We start from the raw sequence: 27,316 nt of genomic DNA, 5'->3' as shown, positions 1-27,316 counted from the left end.
AGCAGAACATTCTAAAAACATGTTTTCACTTTGTCATTATGGGGCTTTGTGTGTAGACGGGTGAGAAAATAAATCTGTCATCCATGTTTTATTCAGGCTGTAGCACAACGAAATGTGTAATAAGTCAAGGGGTATGAATACTTTCTGAAGGCACTATACTTTAATTCAAAATACAACAATAAACCAGATGCTTATCAGATGATGGCAAGGGAGCATTATGAAATTTAACACCATGTTTGCCCCTCTGTAATGCTAACCAAACAAATATTGACTCTGGTTCGACTCAACAATGGAGGACCCTATCTTTATTGAAAATATTCTTGAACATATAAATGGTTCATTGCTCAGGCTCCCACAGAGCATTGTTATCAACAGAAAACCTGAATACCTTATGAAAGTCTGCTTACAAAATAATAGAATAAAAGGGCTGAACCTGACGCTTTAGTCAATAAATAACAAACGATTTGTGCATACAGGAGGTGTATTTTTTTAAACAGAGGAGAGTAAGCATTGTGAATGTGGTATTTTACGCTAAATGTAAAGTTTAGGAACAACTACGATCACAGAGTTTAGTTGGCAAATTTAAGACAATGCATGTCAATTTAATATCAGCCATGACAGAAATAATGTAATTTCCTGGTTTGAATAATTGTTTATTGTAATGGGATGTTTTATAAGATGATTGGAAAATATCCTCAGCTGTATGTTACATATGACACATAAGTGAATAGGTCCATTCCGTTGTGGTCATTACATAATTCAGAACAAAGAGAGAATTATTGATTTTAGTTTACTACTGGAAAATCATAGAACCATAGTGCAGTAATGAGCCTGTGAATCTCATAGGTTTACTCTAAACCACAAAGTTACCCCTCAGTTTCAGCTAATGTTGTTTTTCAGGAAGGACTGTTTGTCCAATTAACTTTTCTGGTCTGTCGCAATGGACCCGATGCATTTACATTAGGATATTAAGCCTCTCCACTGTCCAAAGTCTGACCAACCAAGATGCAATGTAATTCGATCTGTTTGGCAAATGGCAAATCTCTATATAACCCCCCCCCCCCCCCCCCCCCCTCTAGCTAACAACAGAAGACACTAGAAAGCTCATCTCACACCCAGAAAACATTAAGGTAAGATGATGTATTACATCTTACTGGTTAGACTCATTGGTTGACATTATAATATTTTACAGACGGTTATGCAGCCTGCTGGATGTCTTTGTTTTCAATACTGTATGTTTTTTATGTACACTTAGTGCTTATACATTGACAGCTGTTTACTATAGATATTAATGTATGTTGAAATGTAACTTCTCTGCTCTTACGTTTTGTAGAACATACTACTAATCTACACATTCTGTCACAAACCAAACCACATGAAACTTTCAAGTCCTTGTGGAAATGTCGACATGAACAGAAAAGCCTGATGAGCTCTTCAAAGACCGACCTGATGCAGAACAAGCCCTACCACCAGTCTGTGATTCATGGAGATCCTGCTACAGAGATTTCTGCCAAAATATTTGAGGTAAGTCATGTGGAAAACAGATCTTGCAGATATTCAATTCCTTTTTTAATGTTATTATTGCATGTACAGTTTTTTACTTCTCAATCCTTAATTATTATTAGCAAATCTGATAAACTATTTTAATATGATTTTGTGATTAGTAAAAAATACATTGGTCTAAATCAAATCACATTGTATTTGTCACAAGCGCCGAATACAACTGGTATAGAGTTTACCGTGAAATTCTTGCTTACGAGTCCTTCCCAATGATGGAGAGTTTAAAAATAATAATACAAATAAAAATAGCAACACAAGAGGAATAAAATCAAATACACAAAAATGGAGCTACAGTGGCTTCAGAAAGTATTCATACCCCTTGACTTATTCCTCAATTGTTGTGTTACAGCCTGAATTCAAAATGGTTAAAATATATTTTCTCTCTCACTCATCTACACACAATACCCCATAATGACAAAATGAAAACATGTTTTTAGAAATTTGTGCACATTTTTTGAAAGTGAAATACAGAAATATAGCATTTACATAAGTATTGACACCCAATACTTTGTAGAAGCACCTTTGGCAGCGATTACAGCTGTGAGTCTTTCTGGGTAAGTCTCTAAGAGCTTTCCACACTGGGATTGCGCAAGATTTGCCCATTATTCTTTTCAAAATTCTTCAAGCTCTGTCAAATTGTTTGTTGATCATTGCTAGACAACCATTTTCAGGTCTTGCCATAGATTTTCAAGCTGATTTAAGTCAAAACTGTAACTTGGCCACTCAGGAACAGTCACTGTCTTCTTGGTAAGAGACTCTAGTGTAGATTTGGCCTTGTGTTTTAGGTTATTGTCCTGCTGAAAGGTGAATTCATAAAAAAAGATGTAAGGATAATAGCAAGTAGAAGTAATCAACATTTGAAAATGAATAGATTTGGTAGACAGTGTTATTATATTGACCTCCCCACAGTTCATTGGAAGAGGAAATCTTAACTCTAACATGGTCTATTAGCTAGAAAGATATCTAGGCGGCGTAGAGAAAATGTTGCTGTTGTAAAGCTAATTTTCTTAAATTCTACACATTTTTCCATTTGAGTTGAGAGAATTTTTTAGTTTTGAATCCAATTTCCAGCAATTGTACATGTTTTGGCATGGAGCTGAGAGACAATTTGGCAGTATTAAAGCAAATTTCCTGCAATTCTATGCATTTTGCCATGGCTAATGTTGTCTTCCTCTGCTCAAACATTAAAATAAAATGAATGGGCATGTGCCCTGGATGCCCATACATTGTTTTTAAAAAATGTAACTGTAATTTGGCCACTCAGGAACAGTCACTGTCTTCTTGGTAAGCAACTCCAGTGTAGATTTGGCCTTGTGTTTTTGATTATTGTCCTGCTCAAAGGTGAATTAATCTCCCAGTGTCTGGTGGAAAGCAGCCTGAACCAGGTTTTCCTCTAGGATTTTGCCTATGCTTAGCTCCATCCCATTTCTTTTCATCTTGAAAAACTCCCCAGTCCTTAACAATTAGAAGCATACACATAACATGATGCAGCCACCACTACGCTTGAAAATATAGAGAGTGGTACTCAGTAATGTGTTGTATTGCATTTGCACCAAACATAACACTGTATTCAGGACAAAAAGTAAATTGCTTTGACACATTTTTTGCAGTATTACTTTAGTGCCTTGTTGCAAACAGGATTCATGTTTGGCAAATTTTTACTCATGAACTTATTTGGGCTTGCAATAACAAAGTGGTTGATTACATTTCAGCTTTTCATTTTTTATTAATTTGTAAAAAATGTTAAAAACATAAGTCCGCTTTGACATTATGGGGTATGTGTGTCGGCCAGTGACAAAAGAAATCTCAATGAAGGCAGGTATAGTGACTGGGCATCAGAATAGATAATAATAAGTAAAATAAAGAACTGAGTAGCAGCAGCAAATGATGAGTGTAAAAGTGTGTGTGTATGTGTGCTTCTGTGTGTAAGGGGTATGTATGTGTGTTTGTGTGGTGTCGATATGCGTGTGTGTGTTATGTGTGTGTGTGCCTATGTAGTGTATGTGAATGTGTGAGAGTTATGTGTTGGAGTGTCAATGTAGGGTGTATATGGTGTATACATGTATATAGTCTAGTGAGGGTCAGTGCAAATAGTTTGAGTACCATTCATTTACTATTAGCAGTCTGGCTATTTAACAGTCGTATGGCTTGGGGGTAGAAGCTGTCTCAGAGCCTGTTGGTCCGAGAGCCGATGCTCCGGTACCGTTTGCCGGACGGTAGCAGAGTGAACAGTCTATGGCTTGGGTGGCTGGAGTCTTTGGCATTTTTTTCTCTAGTTTTAGTTAAGATGTTTTACTTAACTGTCAACTGAACAGTAACAGAATCCAGTGTGTATAATAGTCTTTTGAACAGATGTGTTACTGTAAACCAGATCATAATACAGGATTGATATGGTCTTTCCACACTATGATAATAGTGGGCTCTGCAAGGTGACTCTGTAGCGTTGGGAAAGCACTCAGCCCTGCTGGGAGTCCGTGACCAAGCCAATGCCAGCCCTCTGCATTACGCCACCTCACACGGGCACATCAGCACCATACAGCTCATTGTGCAGTTGACTGGTCCAGATGGTAAGACGTATTTACTTAGGTATTTATTTACTGTATGCTGTGGTATATATCTTCCTTGAAACATCGTTATTGTTTGCCATTTTATATTGTCGCCAAAATCGTATTTTTTTTATTTTATCAGTCATGTGATATTGATGTATATATTTAAATGTATTGAGAAAACAAAAATCTCTATCTGTGACCTTTGTGAAGAACTGAATGCCAGTGATGAGGAGGGCAACACTCCATTGCACTGGGCTGTGCAGAGGACCCAGAGAGAGAGCTGTGCTTGCCTGCTGGACCTGGGGGCAGACTCGAACATCCTCAACCTCCGCCTCATGTCTCCCCTACACCTGGCTGTCAGCCTCGGACACAACCCTCTCGTTGAGGTTCGTCCCCTACCTGACCCCCCATTCAGCTCTACTCTAGTACAGGGGTTTTCACATGTTTCTTGCCCAAGGACCCCTGCCCCATCATAGGTTAACAAACAAAAAAAGTAACGTCTTGTCTTATCATCAGGTGAATGATAATAGCAAGTACAAGTAATCAACATTTGAAATGTAATAGATTTGGTGGACAGTTTCATTATATAGACCTCCCCACAGTTCATTGGAAGAGGAAGTATACACTCTAACATAGTCAATTAGCTAGAAAGATATCTTGGTGTCATAGAGAAAATGTTGCTGTTGTAAAGTGAATATTCTGCAATTTTTTCCATTGAGCTGAGAGAATTCTAAAGTTTTGAAGCTAATTTCCAGCAATTGTAAATTTTTTGGCATGGAGCTGAGAGACAATTTTGCAGTTTTCAAGCTAATTTCCTGCATTTCTATACATTTTGCAGAGGTAATGCTCTGTTTCTCTGCTCAAACATTTTAATAATATGAATGGGCATGTGCCCTGAATGTTCATATTCTAGAATTTACCACAATAATTTTCTAAACAGAAAAAAAACTGTAATTAGCTCAAATGACTGTAACTTCCTCTATCTAAGTTCAGACATTTTAGCAATGAAGCCATTTATCTACTTCCCCAGAGTCTGATGAACAGGAACAGCTAGCATGGTAATTGTTCCTGTAGACTTCGAGTCATTGTGCTAATGCTAGCGAGCTTTGGCTCGTGAAACTACCTCTAACTTCATACTGGATTCAGACATAAAAATGGTATCCATGATGGTATTCTGTTGCAACTAGAGGTTTTCACTGATCCACCTGTAGACTGGGGGTCAGCAGGGCCTTAAGTCCTATGGGGCTCCGCTCCACTCATAGAACTGGAGTTACAACTCTGGTAACTATATCGTGGAGCTCCGCCCCATAGGGGAGCTAGTGGTTTAAGGCGGAGCGCGACGCTCCAAAATGTACTCCCTGCCGAGCCAAACACATCCCACTTAATGAAAAGGTCGGGCTCAGCCATGGCTGCGACCAAATCCTGCAGTACTGTAACACACTGTGTCACAATATATTACGTCCTCGGTCCAATCCACCCTACTCAGTCTAGAGGCATCGCCAATGACTAGTGGGCAGATAAAACAGAATATGAGCCATACTAATCTGTACAAACAGATAGATTATACTTCAATATTCTGTCAATATTAAAAGATTGGACTGATAGTACTGTAATACCAGTTACAGAAGCTATATCCCTCATTCTTCCACCCAAACACAGTCATAGACTTGTGGGCAGGTTAGAATACATGACTCTAATGGACCACACCCTCATGCCATGTAGTCATTCTAATAGAAAAACCGGACCTGATGGGACCACGTCCATTGGTCCTGCATTTCTCCCCTTAGTTCTAGTCCTCCCATCAGCAATGCTGAGTACAGGCTGAACCAATTTGGAAGACATACTCATTGATTCCTCAGCGTAACCCGCAACACTCAATCCATAGGCCAAAGCCAATGATTTAAGGGCAGATAACAGAATATCAGCCATACTAATCTGTCTCAGCAGATAGATGATACCTCAATATTCTATCAAAATTTGTGACCGGTCCAATGGTAAAGTAATACTAGTTACAGTACTATTTCCCTCATCACTCCGCCCCAACACTGAGAGCAGGAGAGCGCGAATCTCAGTAGGAAGGACCTGTATTTCTCTATGGCCCATGCCGCCGCTGTCCCCCGACATTGAAGTGGTGGCACAGCCCAGGGTGGGCCTCCCTCGAAGGGGGAGGAAATATTAACACGTTCTGTGAGAAACGGGAGCGACGACACGTTGGTTATACTCGTAACCTTGTGGTTCCAGCCCTCCGTAAACGCAGCATGGGTCTGAACTGCACTAACTGAGGCGCTTGCATGAGTTAGTGCGTCGTCTCCCAACAGCGATTGCGTCATCGACCCAACATGGGGTTGTGTACGCAGGCTGTTCTTTAAACCTTGTGCCACATTACTCCTAGGAGTCTGTGGTGTAGGGTTTTTATGAGGTATAGCATGGCGGCTCATCAAGAGCGTCCGCTTTGCTGCCCTCATGTCATTCCCACTCACAACGTCCTCATGTGTGTGCTCAGCTACGCACCCGTGGTGGGCTGGGCTGCACTCAAAGTGGTGAGAGGGAGAGAGAAGGAACCTGAACGGTCTCGGGTTTGTTATGGAAAAGAGGTTCTCTTGTGACAAAGTCAATTGGAACACATTCCTTTATTCAACAAACAACACGTTGGCTCCTCCATCCATCCCTTTGCAAGGGTGGGGGGGAACAGTGGGCACCGTCGCACAAGGCGCTACGCTCTCTCCCGTCCTCTCCCCCTCGTCCCGTCATGGTCGCCGTCTCTTCTGGCCACCCCTAGGGTGTCGCCAGGGTGACGTCACGACCACCTCTCTCGCCGGTGGAGTGGACCCAGGTCTACTAGAGACGGTGAAGCTGGCAGGCTCTCTGTAAGATGCTCTAGCCCCTCCTGCTAAAGGCAGTTGCCTAGATAGCTGCTTCCTCTCCTCCTCCAGCTTCCCAAAACGCTCCGTCACATTTTTGACGGCGGCTCCAAAGAGACCACTGTCAGAGATGGGGGCGTTTAACAGTGCGGCTTTATAGGTCTCCTTCTTGGCCATCAAAGACAGTCAGAGGTGTCAATCCGCGACCACCGAAGTGGCCATGGACCTCCCCGCGCACACAGCCGACGCCTGTGTGAGATGGAGTATGGCGCCGGAAATCCTCGATGCCTCCTCTATCTCTTCTCCCGACAGCTCAGTCCTACCCGTGATGAGACGGGAAAGAGAGGCTGCTAGGAGGACAATATTATTTGCTGCTGCTACAGCCCGGACACCCAGAGCAAAGGACTTCTCTATCAGCTGAGCTGTGAGCCTGTCCTTGGTCGTAGGTAGAGTGGGTTTTCTGGATGACGGACAGGAGCTCGAACCCGGGACGAGGTATGCAGCCAAGGCGTCCGCGAACCTGGGGATCTCCTGGGGCCGTCTGTCGTCCACTCTGCTGAATGGGGTATACGCCTTTGCCGGCTCTCTGGCCGTTTAAGGCTACCCCCATTCATCCTCCACATACTTCCCGAGCGAGGGCATGGCTGGTGCCAACGGCAGAGCCGCCTTTCTTGGTCTAGAGTATGGGTCGTTCACCATCATATCCACTTCCGGGTTGGAGGGAATGGGGGGCAGCGTGATATACAGCCGGCTCGCAGCCGGCTCAATGAGCCCTGGAAAATCAGAGGGCAGAGAGGCCGTTGCGTAGAAGGGGACTGCTGAGAACTCAGAGCCTGTCTCTTCCTCGTCCAAGGTTCAACCTCAGTCAGTGGAGTGGATTGTTCCGGAGAAAAATCCACAAACTTCCCAATATCCTCGTCTTCTCTAGAAGTGGCATCATCATATGAACCTGAGGCTAGCACAGACATGGCGTCTTCTAGAGGGATATCCTCCCTGAAAAATACCCACCGCTGCTTCCTCGCCTTTAATGAAAGGAGGGCGCAGCCAGGGCATTCCGGGGGATCTGTTACAGAAGCTATATCCTAGTGTGCTGTGATCCTAAGCACACGAAACATAGGTCATGTGAGTCCACGCCATGGTGGAGCAGCGACACTGAGCTCTTAAAATAACTTTTGGATTGGGTGGAAAAAACGTGCTCATTTTATAAGAACAACGTCGAGACTTGGAGATAGACGGCGGGTTCGTCCTGAGACTTATCTTCTCTCTTCTCTAATTGGCCAGTCAGTCCAGTCCAGTCACTGAAGTTAATGGGAGGCTGATTGAGGGGAAGCATCCCCTTCTATAGGGACACCTGTACTCCCATTGGCTGCAGGTGTGTGCATATTTTTCTTTCAGGCTATTCCCTGCCTAGGCAGCGGGGTAAACCACTAGAAGCAGAGCTCCCCTATGGGACGGAGCTCCACGATATAGAACCTAGCTATGGCAGCTATTAGTTTGCTATAGCGCGAGTCGGCTTGGTTGGTTGCGGTCTGTCGTCTCTCTCTCGCAAAACGTGCTCCCAGGACTAAGTTTGAGAAACCCTGGTCTAATACACCTCTATTATACGTCTACACTTCTAGCTAGTGCACCTCCATGTACTATTATTCATTCAGTCTAATAACATAAACTCAGCAAAAAAAAAAAACATCCTCTCACTGTCAACTGCATTTATTTCCAGCAAACTTAACATGTGTAAATATTTCTATGAACATAAGATTCAACAACTGAGACATAAACTGAACAAGTTCCACATGCATGTGACTAACAGAAATTGAATAATGTGTCCCTGAACAAAGGGGGGGGGATCAAAATCAAAAGTAACAGTCAGTATCTGGTACTGCAGTGCATCTCCTCCTCATGGACTGCACCAGATTTGCCAGTTCTTGCTGTGAGATGTTACCCCACTCTTCCACCAAGGCACCTGCAAGTTCCCGGACATTTCTGGGGGGAATGGCCCAAGCCCTCACCCTCCGATCCAACAAATCCCAGACGTGCTCAATGGGATTGAGATCCGGGCTCTTCGCTGGCCATGGCAGAACACTGACATTCCTGTCTTGCAGGAAATCACGCACAGAACGAGCAGTATGGCTGGTGGCATTGTCATGCTGGAGGGTCATGTCAGGGTGAGCCTGCAGGAAGGGTACCACATGAGGGAGGAGGATGTCTTCCCTATAACGCACAGTGTTGAGATTGCCTGCAATGACAACAAGCTCAGTCCGATGATGCTGTGACACATCGCCCCAGACCATGACAGACCCTCCACCTCCAAATTGATCCCGCTCCAGAGTACAGGCCTCGGTGTAATGCTCATTCCTTCGACGATAAACGCGAATCCAACCATCACCCCTGGTGAGACAAAACCGCAACTCATCAGTGAAGAGCACTTTTTGCCAGTCCTGTCTGGTCCAGCGACGGTGGGTTTGTGCCTATAGGCGACGTTGGTGCTGGTGATGTCTGGTGAGGACCTGCCTTACAACAGGCCTACAAGCCCTCAGTCCAGCCTCTCTCATCCTATTGCGGACAGTCTGAGCACTGATGCACAATCCGTGCGTTCCTGGTGTAACTTGGGCAGTTGTTGTTGCCATCCTGTACCTGTCCCGCAGGCGTGATGTTCAGATGTGCCGATCCTGTGCAGGTGTTGTTACACGTGGTCTGCCACTGCGAGGACGATCAGCTGTCCACCCTGTCTACCTGTAGCGCTGTCGGTAAGCTGTTAGTGTCTTAACGACCGTTCCACAGGTGCATGTTCATTAATTGTTTATGGTTCATTGAGCAAGCATGGGAAACAGTGTTTAAACCCTTTACAATGAAGATCTGTGAAGTAATTTGGATTTTTACGAATTATCTTTGAAAGACAGGGTCCTGAAAAAAGGACGTTTCTTTTTTTTTGCTGAGTTTATATTATATGATATACTACGATATTATATGATGATATAATAAGATATTATATCATTCAGTATGATATGATATTATAAATAATTATGTTTTTCCACAGCTGTTACTGTCTCACAGCAACACGGATGCCAACCTGATGGGAGACCAGGGGAACACACCTCTAATGTTGGCCTGCTCGGTTGATAACCATGAAGCTGTTCGTCTACTTGTGTGTGAATATTAATTATATGGCCACTGTATAATTGTCAAATTGTGTGTTCTTGTATGTTTGAACAAGGAGACGTGTGTGATTCATTGATCGTTAGTGATGTCCTATGAGGTTTCTGTTATGTAACTACACTAATTTCACCTGCTGTTCTCAGTTTAAATACAGAGCAAGACTATGTCAACAGAACAGGCTGGGGCATTATCCCATTCACGCAGCAGCGTTTGCAGGGGCTAAAAAATCAATGCTGGTGGTTCTTCAGAAAGGTAAGTAAATAAGAAACATTTGCTTTCCTATTACAGTAATCAAATACTCATTTTGGTACTCAAACAATATCCAGCAGATAATTCTAACTCACTAATTTCCTCTGCTGAAGGTGAGGAGATGGGTTTCTCAGCTGAAACGCACATCAACTACGTGGACAAATCATTCAGCACTCCTCTTCATCTGGCCATCCATGGAGGAAACCTGGAGGCCATCAAACTCTGCATAGAACAGGGAGCAAAAATCGATCAACAACAGGTATGTCAGCTGGTGATGATGACGCTAAGAAGCTTTTTCTGTGGATATGTAAATAATCATCCAAACTGCACCTACAAATATCATATACCGTATATTCACGTATATGGATTTCAAAATCTAACACAAAAATAACGTTGGTTCTTTCTCAGAACCATAGACAAAAGCACATATATTTAGAAGGCTTCTGAGTAGTAGGAAAGACCAATTATGAACCTTAATGATCCTTTACTTCTAATATAAAACAGTTCCCGTTACAGGCATTCATTTGAAAGGTTCTTAGACCTGAGGTTTTTACAATGTGTTACAGTAAAGCAACAATGAGTTATTATGCATCCACCCATAATGGGTACATTGTCAGTTCATGTTACACCCAAGAGACATTGGAAGATAACCAAATCCACTCTAAATCTAATCAAGGGGAACGGACCAGTGTCTGTAATATCCTGACATCATTTCAAACTGGTCATTGTGACCTCTGTCATGTCTTTGTGCTTCTCTTTACAGTGTGACAAATCCACAGCCCTCCACTTTGCCTGCACCCAGGGAGCATCCGAGGCCGTCAAACTCATGCTATCGGCATATGATAGAGTCTGTGATGTCATCAATGTCCCAGATGGAGCTAGCCAAACTCCACTGCATAAGTAGTACACTGTATACTGTATGCATTTTCATTGGACAAGACGTTTAGGTCAAAATTATATCTTACTCTCTTACTCTTTTCTCATATTTTTCACCAACAGAGCAACAATATTTGACCATGTTGGATTGGCTGAATACCTCATTTCAAAGGTGAACACAAAACATGAAAATAACCAAGAGAAAAATATGAATATTTCCAGTGTTTCACGATCTTATCATATTAATATTTATTCTTTGACAGGGTGCAGACATTAATTCCATTGACTGTAAGGGTCATATGCCACTGCTTCTGGCAACAAGCTGTAGTGCATGGAAAACAGTGGGCCTTCTTCTTACACATGGTAAGTTTCTCAAAGAGAAGCATATGTCTCACATGTAGTTTATACTATTGTATGGTTTGTCATGATCCTGTTCATCCTCTCCTATTTTAGGGGCTAATTTGAAAATAAAAGACAAATATGACTGCAATTTCCTTCACCTTGCCATCTTGCAGCCTAAAGGTCTGAAAAACCTTCCTCCAGAAGTCTTACAGGTAATATTATATAATGAACGTACCTGCTAGAAGTTTCAATAGCAATGATGAAGCTTCCAAAATGACGCTGAGATCCATGTTAAAATTTTAAGGCAACGTTTTAAGGCAATTTTAAGGCAAGTTCTAAATATTGCAGTGAGCTCATACAGTATGTTTTAATGAGCTTTAGTGGGGATCTTATTAGAAAAAAAACGTAGTGCATTACTGCCACCTAGCGTAGAGAACTTGAAGCAAATCCATCACACGAAGAAGGATCACAGGATCATAAGTGTTAGCCTTTGTATTAAACAAGGTTCATTATTAAAACCATATATCTTCTTGTGACTGTCTCAGTAGGATTGACATGTACAATCATTTTGAATAAAGTTGGCAGTAAACACTTAGTTTGACTCTTGAGACCCCAATGTTATCATATTGTCTCTTGCCACACAGTGCAGCAATGTGAGAGAGCTCCTGGGTGCGGAGGACAATGAGGGTTGTACTCCCCTGCATTACGCCTGCAGACTGGGAATCCCAGAGTCAGTGACGAACATGCTCGGACTCAACGTCTCACTAGACCAGAAGTCTAAGCAGAAGAAATCTGCACTGCATTACGCAGCCGAGTGAGTTACTTAAGGAGTAAGACATGGTATATGGCCAATATACCACGGCTAAGGGCTGTTCTTAGGCATGACGCAATGCGGACACAGCCCGTAGCCGTGGTATATTGGCCATATATCACTTACCCCCGAGGTGCCTTATTGCTATTATATACTGCTTACCAACGTAATTAGTGCAGTAAAAGTTTTGTCATACCCGGTGTATAAGGTCTGATATACCACGGCTGTCAGCCAATCAGCATTCAGGGCTCGACCCACCCAGTTTATAATTCTGAATAAATCTCTACATTATTGACTCATTGAGTTGTCAATAGACTAATTATACCCCAAAAACATGAACAATTTCACTGTTTGCTATTTTGGCTGGTTTTCAGTTTAGCATTAGTTGTATTTGATAACTTACTTTTTATGATCAATCTTTTCTATTCCAGGTATGGGAGGATAAACACCTGCCACAGACTCCTGGAGTGGATGACCTGCACCAGGCTGCTGAACGAGGGAGATGAGAGGGGGATGACTCCCCTTCACCTGGCATCCCGAGGCGGCCATATTAAAGTGCTGGAGCTACTGCTGCGGAAAGGAGCTCTGTTCCACAGGTACAGTACTCAGTGGTGGAAAAAGTACCCACATTTTCATACTTGAGTAAAAGTAAAGATACCTTAATAGAAAATGACTCAAGTAAAAGTGAAAGTCACCCAGTAAAATACTTGTAAAGGCGTCTGTGTGTAGCTGGTGAGATGAGTCAGGCGCAGGACAGCAGATATGAGTAATAAAATACTTTACTCAAAAATTCAAACATAACACGTAATATACACGGCCACACAAATACGGGCCACAATACAACAAACAATCACTCACAAATACAACATGTAGAACAGGGGGTTAAATAATAAACAAGTAATTGATTAAGTGAAGCCAGGTGTGAAAAGACAAAGACAGAACATATGGAAAATGAAAAGTGGATCGGCGGTTGCTAGAAAGCCGGTGACGTCGACCGCCGAACGCCGCCCGAACAAGGAGAGGGACCGACTTCAGGCGGAAGTCGTGACAATACTACTTGAGTAAAAGTCCAAAAGTATTTGGTTTTAAATAAAATTAAGTATCAAAAGAAAATGTAATGGCTAAAATAAACTTAAGTATAAAAAGTAAAAGTATAAATATTTTTTTATTCCTTATATAAAGCAAATCAGATGGCATCATTTTCTTTCTTTCTTTATTTTACGGATAGACAGGGGCATGATCCAACACTCAGACATAATTTACATTCAAAGCATGTGTTTAGTGAGTCTGCCAGATCAGAGGCAGTAGGGATGTTCTCTTGATAAGTGTGTGAATTAGATAATTTTCCTGTCTTGCTAAGTATTCAAAATGTAACGAGTACTTTGGGTGTCAGGGAAAATGTATGGAGTAAAAAGTACATAATTTTCTTTAGGAATGTACTGAAGTAAAAGTAAAGTGGTAAAGTACAGATACCCAAAAACACTACTTAAGTAGTACTTTCAAGTATTACTTTACTTAATTACTACACCACTGACAGTATTTCAGACCTGCTACGCACACACTAACTCAAACTCGACGTTAATCCGAGTGAGGTGAACCATTATTTCCCAAACCAGTGGAAACCAATGTCTATCTTTTTACTAGATTTTCCATTTTGAATCAGCTGCAGTAGTAATGAATGTTTACTGTATGCCATTGCAGTGATTCTAAAGGTTGGACCTGTCTACATCACGCTGCAGCAGAGGGATATACCCAGACCATGATCATACTCCTGGAATCAAATATCAAACTGCTGGACAAAACAGATGAAGACATGGTTTGAGTCCTCTCTTTTTCCACATTCCCTTACCCTGAGGTGGGCTCATCTTCACATTCCCTTACACTGAGGTGGGCTCATCTTCACATTCCCTTACACTGAGGTGGACTCATCTTCACATTCCCTTACCCTGAGGTGGGCTCATCTTCACATTCCCTTACACTGAGGTGGGCTCATCTTCACATTCCCTTACACTGAGGTGGGCTCATCTTCACATTCCCTTACCCTGAGGTGGGCTCATCTTCACATTCCCTTACCCTGAGGTGGGCTCATCTTCACATTCCCTTACACTGAGGTTGGCTCATCTTCACATTCCCTTACACTGAGGTGGGCTCATCTTCACATTCCCTTACCCTGAGGTGGGCTCATCTTCACATTCCCTTACACTGAGGTTGGCTCATCTTCACATTCCCTTACACTGAGGTGGGCTCATCTTCACATTCCCTTACCCTGAGGTGGGCTCATCTTCACATTCCCTTACCCTGAGGTGGGCTCATCTTCACATTCCCTTACACTGAGGTGGGCTCATCTTCACATTCCCTTACACTGAGGTGGGCTCATCTTCACATTCCCTTAACCTGAGGTGGGCTCATCTTCACATTCCGTTACACTGAGGTGGGCTCATCTTCACATTCCCTTACACTGAGGTGGGCTCATCTTCACATTCCCTTACCCTGAGGTGGGCTCATCTTCACATTCCCTTACACTGAGGTGGGCTCATCTTCACATTCCCTTACACTGAGGTGGGCTCATCTTCACATTCCCTTACCCTGAGGTGGGCTCATCTTCACATTCCCTTACCCTGAGGTGGGCTCATCTTCACATTCCCTTACACTGAGGTGGGCTCATTTTCACATTCCCTTACCCTGAGGTGGGCTCATCTTCACATTCCCTTACCCTGAGGTGGGCTCATCTTCACATTCCCTTACCCTGAGGTGGGCTCATCTTCACATTCCCTTACACTGAGGTGGGCTCATCTTCACATTCCCTTACACTGAGGTGGGCTCATCTTCACATTCCCTTACCCTGAGGTGGGCTCATCTTCACATTCCTTTACCCTGAGGTGGGCTCATCTTCACATTTCCTTAACCTGAGGTGGGCTCATCTTATCTGTTTCCTTTCTGTTTAGCTTGAGGGAGTAAGATGTCTATGTTGAAAAACAGAGAAAGTCTTCCACAAATAGATATCATTCCTCTTTCTGAAAAAGGAAATCCAAAGGTCATTGTTGCCGTTATATACAATCCTAAATTCTAATTTCGAAGTGCTATGTTTTACTTTTGGTCCAGAACACAGCGTTACATCTGGCTGCCAGGGAGGGCCATGCGGCTGCAGTGACACTGCTCCTGGGCAGAGGGGCCCAGATGATGCTCAACAAGAGTGATGCCTCCTTCCTCCACGAAGCTGTTCTCAACGGCAGGAAAGACGTTGCCTTCGCTGTCATCCACAATGAGAGGTTGGGCCACTGTTGCAAGATACAGTGGATACTTTATCTATGTGCTGTTACGATGCTTTGACAGTACAGTGATGTGTTTGATTATTGGTATTCAGTTGGATTGCATGACAATGCCATATTGACATGTACAATATAACCTGTTTGTTTCAGATGTGCTGAGGCTATGCTATTGTTCGAAGTGAAGTCAACTAAGCGATGTGTTGTCATGGACATGATAGAGTTCCTGCCAGAGTCATTCAAAGTTAGTTGTATTTAAAAAACTATGCATAAAGGAAACTATCATAAAGGAAATGGATACAAATCTCCCATTTCTCAGTCAGCATATTAGAAAACATTAATGGTGCAGTGTTTCTCCACAGCATCTTTTGGACACTTGTGTGAAGGAGTCAGATGTTGACGTAAATAGTTACAACTACTCTGTAAGTCTGTTCTCTCTATTCTGTATTTGGTATTACCTTCTTAAAACTCAGATTCATTATTGCTTAATCAAATTCACAAAAACATTCCAGTTGTAAACGAATATGTCTTTTATCAACAGATCGAGTACACTTTCAAATGGCTCCAAGCTCCCATTCATATCATTAAGCTTGCAAAAACAGACAAAAGCTACTACTTCCAGCCTCTCACTGCTCTGAACGTTAGTACCCACTGCAATACTGTAGAGCAGTGTTTCCTAACTCTGGTCCTCCAGTACCCCAACAGTACATATTTTTATTGTAACCCTGGACAAGCACACCTGATTCAACGTGTCAACTAATCATCAAGCCCTCAATGAGTTGAATGAGGTGTGTTCGTCCAGGGCTACAAAGACAATGTGTACTGTTGAGGGTACTGGAGGACCAGGGTTGTGAAACACTGCTGTAAACTGAACTGCACTGTTTTCAAACATGGTCTTTTTCTCTAGGGTTAAGGGCCATGAACTTTCCCCAACTAACACTTTAAAGCAAAACAGTGCAATATCAGAAACAGGTCATATACAGTGACTTCGGAAAGTAATTTGACACCTTGACTTTTCCCACATTTTGTTACATTACAACCTTATTCTTAATTTGTTTTTGTTTTTTTACTTCCAGCAATCTACACACAATAACCCATAATGACAAATCGAAAACAGGTTTTTAGACATTTTTGCAAATGTATTAAAAATAAAAACAGAAATACCAAATTTACATAAGTATTCAGACCCTTTGCTATGAGAATTGTGAGCAGTTGATGTTATTCTTCAATAACACAGACCCCAAAGCAAATCAGGGAGAGAAAAAAATATTTATTCAAAGAGAACAAATCATAGTTGTTATGCTGGAAAGTAGATGACAGGTGTTCATTCTTCCCTGTCCTCAATGGTTTCTCCACTGAACAAAGAGACAGGATGTAGTTTATACCCCAACCCTAGCCTGCGGTTGACCAATTAGAATTCCTTGCAGCAAAATTGGGCCAATGGCCAAATAACAAGTATCCCGTTTCAGGCTCAATGTATAGACAATTTGGACCAATGAGAACTTGCCACATGTAGCTACGAGTCCTGGACTGAAATTCCTCCCGTGTCCCTGAACCATTAATCTTCAGTTCTCCTCTTGACCTTTAGTCCTCTGCGTTGTGTATTTACCTTTGAATATTCTTAAATAATCAAAATGGACCTCAGGTGCATCCTGTTTCCATTGATAATCCTTGAGATGTAGTCCACCTGTGATAAATTCAATTGATTGGACATGATTGGAAAGGCACACGCCTGTATAGATAAGGTCCCACAGTTGACAGTGTATGTCAGAGTAAAAACCAAGCCATATGAGGTCGAAGGAATTGTCCGTAGAGCTCTGAGACAAGATTGTGTCGAGGCACAGATCTGGGGAAGGGTACCAAAAAATGTCTGCAGCATTGAAGTTCCCCAAAAACACAGTGGCATCCATCATTCTTAAATGGAAGAAGTTTGGAACCACCAAGACTCTTCCTAGAGCTGGCCGCCTGGCCAAACTGAGCAATCTGAGCAATCACTCTGACAGAGCTCCAGAGTTCCTCTGTGGAGATGGGAGAACCTTCCAAAAGAACAACCATCTCTGCAGCACTCCACCAATAAGGCCTTTATGGTAGAGTGGCCAGACGGAAGCCACTCCTCAGTAAAAGGCACATGACGGCCTACTTGGAGTTTGCCAAAAGGCACTAAAGACTCTCAGACTATGAGAAACAAGATTCTCTGGTCTGATGAAACCAAGATTGAACTATATGGCCTGAATGCCAAGTGTCACGTCTGGAGGAAACCTGGCACCATCCCTACGGTGAAGCATGGTGGTGGCAGCATCATGCTGTGGGGATGTTTTTCAGAGGCAGGGATTGGGAGACTAGTCAGGATTGAGGGAAAGATGAACGGAGCAAAGTATAGAGAGATCCTTGATGAAAACCTGCTCCAGAGAGCTCAGGACCTCAGACTGGGGTGAAGGTTCACCTTCCAACAGGACAACGAACCTAAACACACAACCAAGATAACACAGGAGTGGCTTCCGAACAAGTCTCTGAATGTCCTTGAGTGGCCCAGCCAGAGCCCGGACTTGAACCTGATTGAACATCTCTGGAGAGACCTGAAAATAGCTGTGCAGCGACGCTCCCCATCCAACCTTATGCAAATGTGATATTTCATTATTTTATTTTTTGTAAATTAGCAAACATTTCTAAAAACCTGTTTTTGCTTTGTACTTATGGGGTATTTTGTGTACATTGATGAGGGAAAAAATATTTAGTTCATTTTAGAATGAAGCTGTAACGTAACAAAATGTGAAAAAAATCAAGAGGTTGGAATACTTTCTGAAGGCACTGTATGTATTTGTCATTCCCACAACACAACATTGTTGGATAGTGGAAAGGAAAACATAATTATCTGATATGTGTTCAAAGTATTTATATTGTTATTTTTTTACTAGTCCATGGTGCAATTTAATCGCATAGAGCTTCTGACCCATCCTGTCTGCAAGAAGTATCTAGAAATGAAATGGTGAGTGACACTGCATGACCTTTATCATAATACGTTATGGTTATACTACCGTCTCCAACACTGTAAATATTAACATCATACTACCGTCTCCAACACTGTAAATATTAACATCATACTACTGTCTCCAACACTGTAAATATTAACATCATACTACTGTCTCCAACACTGTAAATATCAACATCATACTACCGTCTCCAACACTGTAAATATTAACATCATACTACCGTCTCCAACACTGTAAATATTAACATCATACTACCGTCTCCAACACTGTAAATATTAACATCATACTACCATCTCCAACACTGTAAATATCAACATCATACTACTGTCTCCAACACTGTAAATATCAACATCATACTACTGTCTCCAACACTGTAAATATCAACATCATACTACCGTCTCCAACACTGTAAATATCAACATCATACTACCGTCTCCAACACTGTAAATATCAACATCATACTACCGTCTCCAACACTGTAAATATTAACATCATACTACTGTCTCCAACACTGTAAATATTAACATCATACTACTGTCTCCAACACTGTAAATATTAACATCATACTACTGTCTCCAACACTGTAAATATCAACATCATACTACCATCTCCAACACTGTAAATATTAACATCATACTACCGTCTCCAACACTGTAAATATTAACATCATACTACCGTCTCCAACACTGTAAATATTAACATCATACTACCGTCTCCAACACTGTAAATATCAACATCATACTACTGTCTCCAACACTGTAAATATTAACATCATACTACTGTCTCCAACACTGTAAATATCAACATCATACTACCGTCTCCAACACTGTAAATATTAACATCATACTACCGTCTCCAACACTGTAAATATTAACATCATACTACCGTCTCCAACACTGTAAATATTAACATCATACTACCGTCTCCAACACTGTAAATATTAACATCATACTACCGTCTCCAACACTGTAAATATTAACATCATACTACCGTCTCCAACACTGTAAATATTAACATCATACTACCGTCTCCAACACTGTAAATATTAACATCATACTACCGTCTCCAACACTGTAAATATTAACATCATACTACCGTCTCCAACACTGTAAATATTAACATCATACTACCGTCTCCAACACTGTAAATATTAACATCATACTACCGTCTCCAACACTGTAAATATTAACATCATACTACCGTCTCCAACACTGTAAATATCAACATCATACTACCGTCTCCAACACTGTAAATATCAACATCATACTACCGTCTCCAACACTGTAAATATTAACATCATACTACCGTCTCCAACACTGTAAATATTAACATCATACTACCGTCTCCAACACTGTAAATATCAACATCATACTACCGTCTCCAACACTGTAAATATTAACATCATACTACTGTCTCCAACACTGTAAATATTAACATCATACTACCGTCTCCAACACTGTAAATATTAACATCATACTACCGTCTCCAACACTGTAAATATTAACATCATACTACCGTCTCCAACACTGTAAATATTAACATCATACTACCGTCTCCAACACTGTAAATATTAACATCATACTACCGTCTCCAACACTGTAAATATCAACATCATACTACCGTCTCCAACACTGTAAATATCAACATCATACTACTGTCTCCAACACTGTAAATATTAACATCATACTACCGTCTCCAACACTGTAAATATCAACATCATACTATTGTCTCCAACACTGTAAATATCAACATCATACTAACGTCTCCAACACTGTAAATATCAACATCATACTACCATCTCCAACACTGTAAATATCAACATCATACTAACGTCTCCAACACTGTAAATATTAACATCATACTACCGTCTCCAACACTGTAAATATTAACATCATACTACTGTCTCCAACACTGTAAATATTAACATCATACTACTGTCTCCAACACTGTAAATATTAACATCATACTATTGTCTCCAACACTGTAAATATTAACATCATACTATTGTCTCCAACACTGTAAATATCAACATCATACTACCGTCTCCAACACTGTAAATATCAACATCATACTACCGTCTCCAACACTGTAAATATTAACATCATACTACCGTCTCCAACACTGTAAATATTAACATCATACTACTGTCTCCAACACTGTAAATATTAACATCATACTACCGTCTCCAACACTGTAAATATTAACATCATACTACCGTCTCCAACATTGTAAATATTAACATCATACTACCATCTCCAACACTGTAAATATCAACATCATACTACCGTCTCCAACATTGTAAATATTAACATCATACTACCATCTCCAACACTGTAAATATCAACATCATACTACCGTCTCCAACACTGTAAATATCAACATCATACTACCGTCTCCAACACTGTAAATATTAACATCATACTACCGTCTCCAACACTGTAACTATCAACATCATACTACCGTCTCCAACACTGTAAATATTAACATCATTCTACTGTCTCCAACACTGTAAATATTGACAACATCAATTAAAAGTCATGCCAAGCTACAGTATATAGTAAGCTATATACAAAATATATTAGTGCACAGTCACCTGCGAATACTCACCAAATGGTTTCTTATATCTATTTAGGAACGCCTATGGTATCAAAGTGCATCTGCTCAATCTGGCTGTCTACTCACTTGGTCTGGGGCCTCTGACACACATCATTCATACTCTGAAGCCCATCCTCAACACCAATGTCACCCATACTACATCACCATCATCATCAGTAAGCATGGTGACCACCTCCCTTGACAAGGTGCCGTATGAGATCCGATTACATCCACAGCAAGACATTAGACTTCTTTCCTAGTGTATTTGTTTGTCTCAGAAACCCAATTCAATAATAACTCCTCCATCTTCACAGCAATGCTATTTTATCACCACCTGCATGTTCCTGATTCTTGCCATGAATCTGTACACAGTTGGCAAGGAGCTGGTGCAGATAGTTCAGCAGGTAATCATGGAAATATAAATCGGTTCTAAATACTGTAGCCTCAATCCATGGTGTGTGATTTATCTGGTAGTGTGATTTGATCATTTTAAATATATTGTAGCGAAGTTAACCCAACACCTAGCAACCTTGTCAAAGATTTTGGATAACTTGGTATAACGTTTAAGGTGGTGGGTTGACAGTCGCTGAACCCGGGTTCGAGACCCATTCGGGGCTACCTCCCGAATTCGTTACAATTTTGAAATAGACGTTCATTTGATGTGTTTCTATTCAAGGGTTCAAAGTACTTCCGTGATGTGACCAATGCAATGGACTGGGGTGCTGCCGTCACTTCTCTGTTGTTTGTGATCCCTTTACTGATGGACTTCAAGGACACATGGCATTGGGAGGCTGGGGTAGTGGCAGTTCTTCTATCCTGGATCAACTTTCTCCTCTATTTCCAACGGTATGGAGACTGAATGTTTTTTTTTACATAAAATAGTGTAGGTTTACTGAGATTCATCTTTGAAGAAAGATTTATTATATAAACTGATCAAATTATTTTTTTAATCAACAAAAGCAATTTTAACAAATAAAATCTCTATTGGTCCACAGGTTTGAACGTGTTGGGATCTACGTGGTGATGTTTTTAGAGACTGCAAAAACTCTATTAAGCATCACTGTACTGTTCTTCTTCTTGCTGCTTGCATTTGCATTGGCTTTCTATGCCCTGATACAAGACCAGGTATGTTTACAGGACCATGGAGATTTAACAATGTTTTATCTCTATGTGAAGAACATTGTATTGTGTAATGTATGTAGCTATGTGTTTGTGAACATCTGTTAAAAATGACCAATAACTTGTATTTGTATAATGCATTTCCACAGTTACAGTGAGCTCCAAAACTATTGGGAGAGTGACACATTTGTTGTTGTTTTGGCTTTGTACTCCAGCACTTTGGATTTTAAATGATGCAATGACTATGAGGTTAAGGTGCAGACTGTCAACTTTAATCTGAGGGTATTTTCATTCATATGGGGTGAGCCGTTTAGAAACTACAGAACTTTTTGTACATACTGTAGTCCCCACATTTTAGGGGACCAAAAGTATTGGGACAAATTATTATTTTAAAGTAGTCAAAAGTTAAGTATTTGGTCCCATATTCCTAGCACGCAATAACTACACCAAGCTTGTGACTCTACAAATGTGTTGGATGCATTTTTGGTTGTTTCAGATTATTTTGTGCTCAATCGAAAATAATGGTAAAAAATGTATTGTGTCATTTTTGAGTCTCTTTTATTTGTAAATAAGAATATAATATCTTTCTAACACTTCTACATTAATGAGGATGCTATCATGATTACGGATAATACTGAATGAATCGTGAATAATGATGAGTGAGAAAGTTACAAAACGCACAAATATCATACCCTCAAGACATGCTAACCTCTCACCATTACAATAATAGGAGAGGTTATCATTTTTTGGGGGGTGTGATATTTGTGTGTCTGTAACTTTCTCACTCATCATAATTCACAATTTATTCAGGATTATCCATAATCATGGTAGAAACAGTGACTCCAAAATGACACAACACATTATTTACCATTCATTTCTATTGGGCACAAAATAATCTGAAATGTAACCAAAACAAACAGCAAATGCATCCAACCAATTTGTAGAGTCACAAGCTGCATGTAATCATTGCGTGCTAGGAATATGGGACCAAATACTTAACTTTTGACTTCTTTAATACACATGTACAGTTGAAGTCAGAAGTTTACATATACTTAGGTTGGAGTCATTCAAACTCGTTTTTCAACCACTCCACAAATGTCTTGTAAACAAACTATAGACCTCCACAAGTCTGGTTCATCCTTGGGAGCAATTTCCAAATGCTTGAAGGTACCACATTCCTCTGTACAAACAATAGTACGCAAGTATAAACACCATGGGACCACGCAGCCATCATACCGCTCAGGAAGGAGACGCGTTCTGTCTCCTAGAGATTAACGTACTTTGGTGTGAAAAGTGCAAATCAATCCCAGAACAACAGCAAAGGACCTTGTGAAGATGCTGGAGGAAACAGGTACAAAAGTATCTATATTCACAGTAAAACGAGTCCTATATCGACATAACCTGAAAGGCCGCTCAGCAAGGAAGAAGCCACTGCTCCAAAACCGCCATAAAAAAGCCTGACTACGGTTTGCAACTGCACTGCATGGGGACAAAGATCATACTTTTTGGATAAATGTCCTCTGGTCTGATGAAACAAAAATAGAACTGTTTGGCCATTCTGACCATCGTTATGTTTGGAGGAAAAAGGGGGAGGCTTGCAAGCCGAAGAACACCATCCCAACAGTGAAGCACGGCGGTGGCAGCATCATGTTGTGGGGGTGCTTTGCTGCAGGAGGGACTGGTGCACTTCACAAAATAGATGGCATCATGAGGCAGGACAATTATGTGGATATATTGAAGCAACATCTCAAGATATCACTCAGGAAGTTGAAGCTTGGTCGCAAATGGGTCTTCCAAAAGGACAATGACCCCAAGCATAGCATACTTCCAAAGTTGCGGCAAAATGGCTTAAGGACAACAAAGTCAAGGTATTGGAATGGCCATCACAAAGCCCTGACCTCAATCCTATATAAAATGTGTGGGCAGAACTGAAAAACCGTGTGCGAGCAAGTTACACCAGCTCTGTCAGGAGGAATGGGCCAAAATGACCCAACTTATTGTGGGAAGCTTGTGGAAGGCTACCCAAAATGTTTGACCCAAGTTAAACAATTTAAAGGCAATGCTACCAAATACTAATTGAGTGTATGTAAACTTCTGACCCACTGGGAATGTGATGAAATAACTAAAAGTTGAAATAAATCATTCTCTCTACTATTATTCTGACATTTCACATTCTTAAAATAAAGTGGTGATTCTAACTGACCTAAGACAGGGCATTTTTACAAGGATTAAATGTCAGGAATTGTGAAAAACTGAGTTTAAATGTATTTTGCTAAGTTGTATGTAAACTTCTGACTTCAACTGTAAGTGAATTTGTCCCAATACTTTTGGTTCCCTAAAATAGGGGGGATTATGCGCAAAAAAGTGCTGTAATTTCTTAACGGTTCACACGATATGGATGAAAGTACCCTCAAATTAAAGCTGACAGTCTGCACTTCAAATCCAAAGTGCTGGAGTACAGAGCCGAAACAACAACAAACTAATGTGTCACTGTCCCAATACTTTTGGAGTTCACTGTATATGACTTTATGCGTCGTTGTTCCCAGAACTTTGTTGACAGTGGATCTAGCATGCTGCTAGCAATCATGCAAATATTTGTCATGATGGTTGGAGAACTCAACTACCAAGAAAATATCCTGAAGCCATTTCTGGAAGGGATTCTGCCATTCCCTTCTTTGACCTATGCCATTTTTGTTATGTTCACCTTCGCTGTGCCCATTCTCCTCATGAACCTAATGGTAAGTCCTAAAATCCTACAGGAAGCAATTTTCTTATACTCCCATTATCAACTAAGGATGTTTCATTGCATCTACATGACTACCTTTTGTGTGACATAGATTGGCTTGGCTGTTGGTGACATAGCAGAGGTACAGGCAAATGCTGTGCTGAAGCAAATGGGAATGCAGGTGTGTTTTGATTTCTTTGTCATGCTTTTTCAAACTCTTTACTAGTGTTTTACTGCCAGGATAAAAAAAATCTGCATGTATTATAAACCATTATTCTACAGATTGAGCTTCACACTAGTCTAGAGGAGAAGATGCCGTACTGGTTAATGAAGAGGGTTGACCAGGCCTCTCTCACTGAGTACCCTAACAGAGCCTGCAGAAGAAAGGTGTGTCCTTTCTACAAGTGGTCGTATTGAAAAGAACATGTTAACTGCCCTTTGAATGTTTGTGTAAAATGGAAGGGCTTTCAAATTGAAAAACAGAACAAATATTTTGAGATCCTTTCGAAGGCGTTTAATAATGGACTTTCTTCAGTTTATCTATTGATCTATAAAAATTGTGAATCAGTTAGTTTAAAGGATTGTTTAATCAACTAATACTCAGCATGGAAATACTTATGGAGAGACATGGAGGTTGTCCAAGCCCACCATAGGACACTGTTAGTTTTTGGTATAGATGTTTGGTAAACAACAAAGTAATAATGAATAGTCTGAATCTCCTTTAACAGAGAGAAATGTTCTTTGCAATGCTGGGTATGGGGCATGGGAGAACCCGTCTCAACCCCACTTCCCATCCATCTACACCTATGGAACAGGAAATCAGTAAACAGAAGTACAGGTGAGGACTTAGTTCACACCAGTGGTTATTTGACCTTATTCAAATACAACAGCAGAGCAATGCACAAGTATTAACATGATATTGTTTATCAGTGTTTAGTTTATCAGTATTTAAAAATCTATCAGTATTTAAAGTGCATTCTATCAATTTTGTATTAAGCACTTCAATTCTACACGCATTTTTAGACTATTAAAATTATGTTTTATTATTTACCCAGGCTGAAGGAGATGTCTAATGTTATTGAGAAGCAGCACAACCTGCTGAAGCTGATCGTTCAGAAGATGGAGATCAGTTCGGAGGCGGAGGAGGAGCATGACGGTCCTCAGCTGTTCCAGGGCTACAGGGACAAGCCCCTCCCCTCCCAGAGCAAATGGAACCCTCTGCTGAGGGCACTGGGAGCTAGGAAATAACATCCATCACATATATTATAATGGACTGACAAGTCAACCCCTGCACATCACCCATTCAATATTTCAGCTAAACTAATCGACAGTGTTCCTTCAGTAATGTATATTACTGGATGTAAGGGAAGACAAGTGTCATGATTTAAACTAATTTCAATTCTATTTTGCATGGTTTTCTGAATCATTTAGTCGGATGGACCCCGCATTTTCGTATGGGCGTAAGATAGGATATACCCTGCTCAAAAAAATAAAGGGAACACTAAAATAACACATCCTAGATCTGAATGAATTAAATATTCTTATTAAATACTTTTTTCTTTACATAGTTGAATGTGCTGACAACAAAATCACACAAATACTATCAATAGAAATCAAATTTATCAACCCATGGAGGTCTGGATTTGGAGTCACACTCAAAATTAAAGTGGAAAACCACACTACAGGCCGATCCAACTATGATGTAAGGTCCTTAAAACAAGTCAAAATGAGGCTCAGTAGTGTGTGTGGCCTCCACGTGCCTGTATGACCTCCCTACAACGCCTGGGCATGCTCCTGATGAGGTGGCGGATGGTCTCCTGAGGGATCTCCTCCCAGACCTGGACTAAAGCATCCGCCAACTCCTGGACAGTCTGTGGTGCAACGTGGCGTTGGTGGATGGAGCGAGACATGATGTCCCAGATGTGCTCAATTGGATTCAGGTCTGGGGAACGGGCGGGCCAGTCCATAGCATCAATGCCTCCCTCTTGCAGGAACTGCTGACACACTCCAGCCACATGAGGTCTAGCATTGTCTTGCATTAGGAGGAACCCAGGGCCAACCGCACCAGCATATGGTCTCACAAGGGGTCTGAGGATCTCATCTCGGTACCTAATGGCAGTCTGGCTACCTCTGGCGAGCACATGGAGGGCTGTGCGGCCCCCCAAAGAAATGCCACCCCACACCATGACTGACCCACCGCCAAACCGGTCATGCTGGAGG

At 41.2% G+C, this 27,316-nt stretch overlaps 1 protein-coding gene across 1 annotated transcript; it reads left to right on the top strand.

Moving 5' to 3' along the window:
* Positions 1-1,425: 1,425 nt before the first annotated feature.
* On the top strand, positions 1,426-26,344 carry LOC120055266 (transient receptor potential cation channel subfamily A member 1-like). The gene is made up of 28 exons (XM_039003151.1): positions 1,426-1,524; positions 3,977-4,127; positions 4,320-4,495; positions 10,005-10,112; positions 10,267-10,375; positions 10,486-10,631; positions 11,136-11,272; positions 11,372-11,420; positions 11,512-11,611; positions 11,702-11,802; positions 12,235-12,404; positions 12,833-12,997; positions 14,103-14,217; positions 15,504-15,670; positions 15,821-15,911; positions 16,030-16,089; positions 16,209-16,307; positions 18,583-18,653; positions 21,290-21,458; positions 21,567-21,656; positions 21,929-22,098; positions 22,248-22,377; positions 23,203-23,207; positions 24,932-25,109; positions 25,209-25,277; positions 25,379-25,483; positions 25,825-25,934; positions 26,152-26,344. Exons 1-28 carry the CDS (start codon positions 1,426-1,428, stop codon positions 26,342-26,344), a joined length of 3,333 nt encoding a protein of 1,110 aa, XP_038859079.1.
* Positions 26,345-27,316: the final 972 nt, after the last annotated feature.

This window comes from Salvelinus namaycush, chromosome 11 (assembly GCF_016432855.1).
Source record: "Salvelinus namaycush isolate Seneca chromosome 11, SaNama_1.0, whole genome shotgun sequence".
Classification (NCBI taxonomy): domain Eukaryota; kingdom Metazoa; phylum Chordata; class Actinopteri; order Salmoniformes; family Salmonidae; genus Salvelinus; species Salvelinus namaycush.
The sequence above is the reverse complement of the archived record's forward strand: the minus strand, read 5'-3'. Positions and strand labels throughout refer to the sequence as shown.

Excerpts from the sequence above, each read along its gene's own strand:
- LOC120055266 (XM_039003151.1), top strand. The coding sequence starts at position 1,426 with ATGAGCTCTTCAAAGACCGACCTGATGCAGAACAAGCCCTACCACCAG. Across the intron at positions 1,525-3,976 it reads TTTCTGCCAAAATATTTGAG|TGGGCTCTGCAAGGTGACTC; the intron begins GTAAGTCATGTG and ends CTATGATAATAG. Across the intron at positions 25,484-25,824 it reads ACAGAGCCTGCAGAAGAAAG|AGAGAAATGTTCTTTGCAAT; the intron begins GTGTGTCCTTTC and ends CTCCTTTAACAG.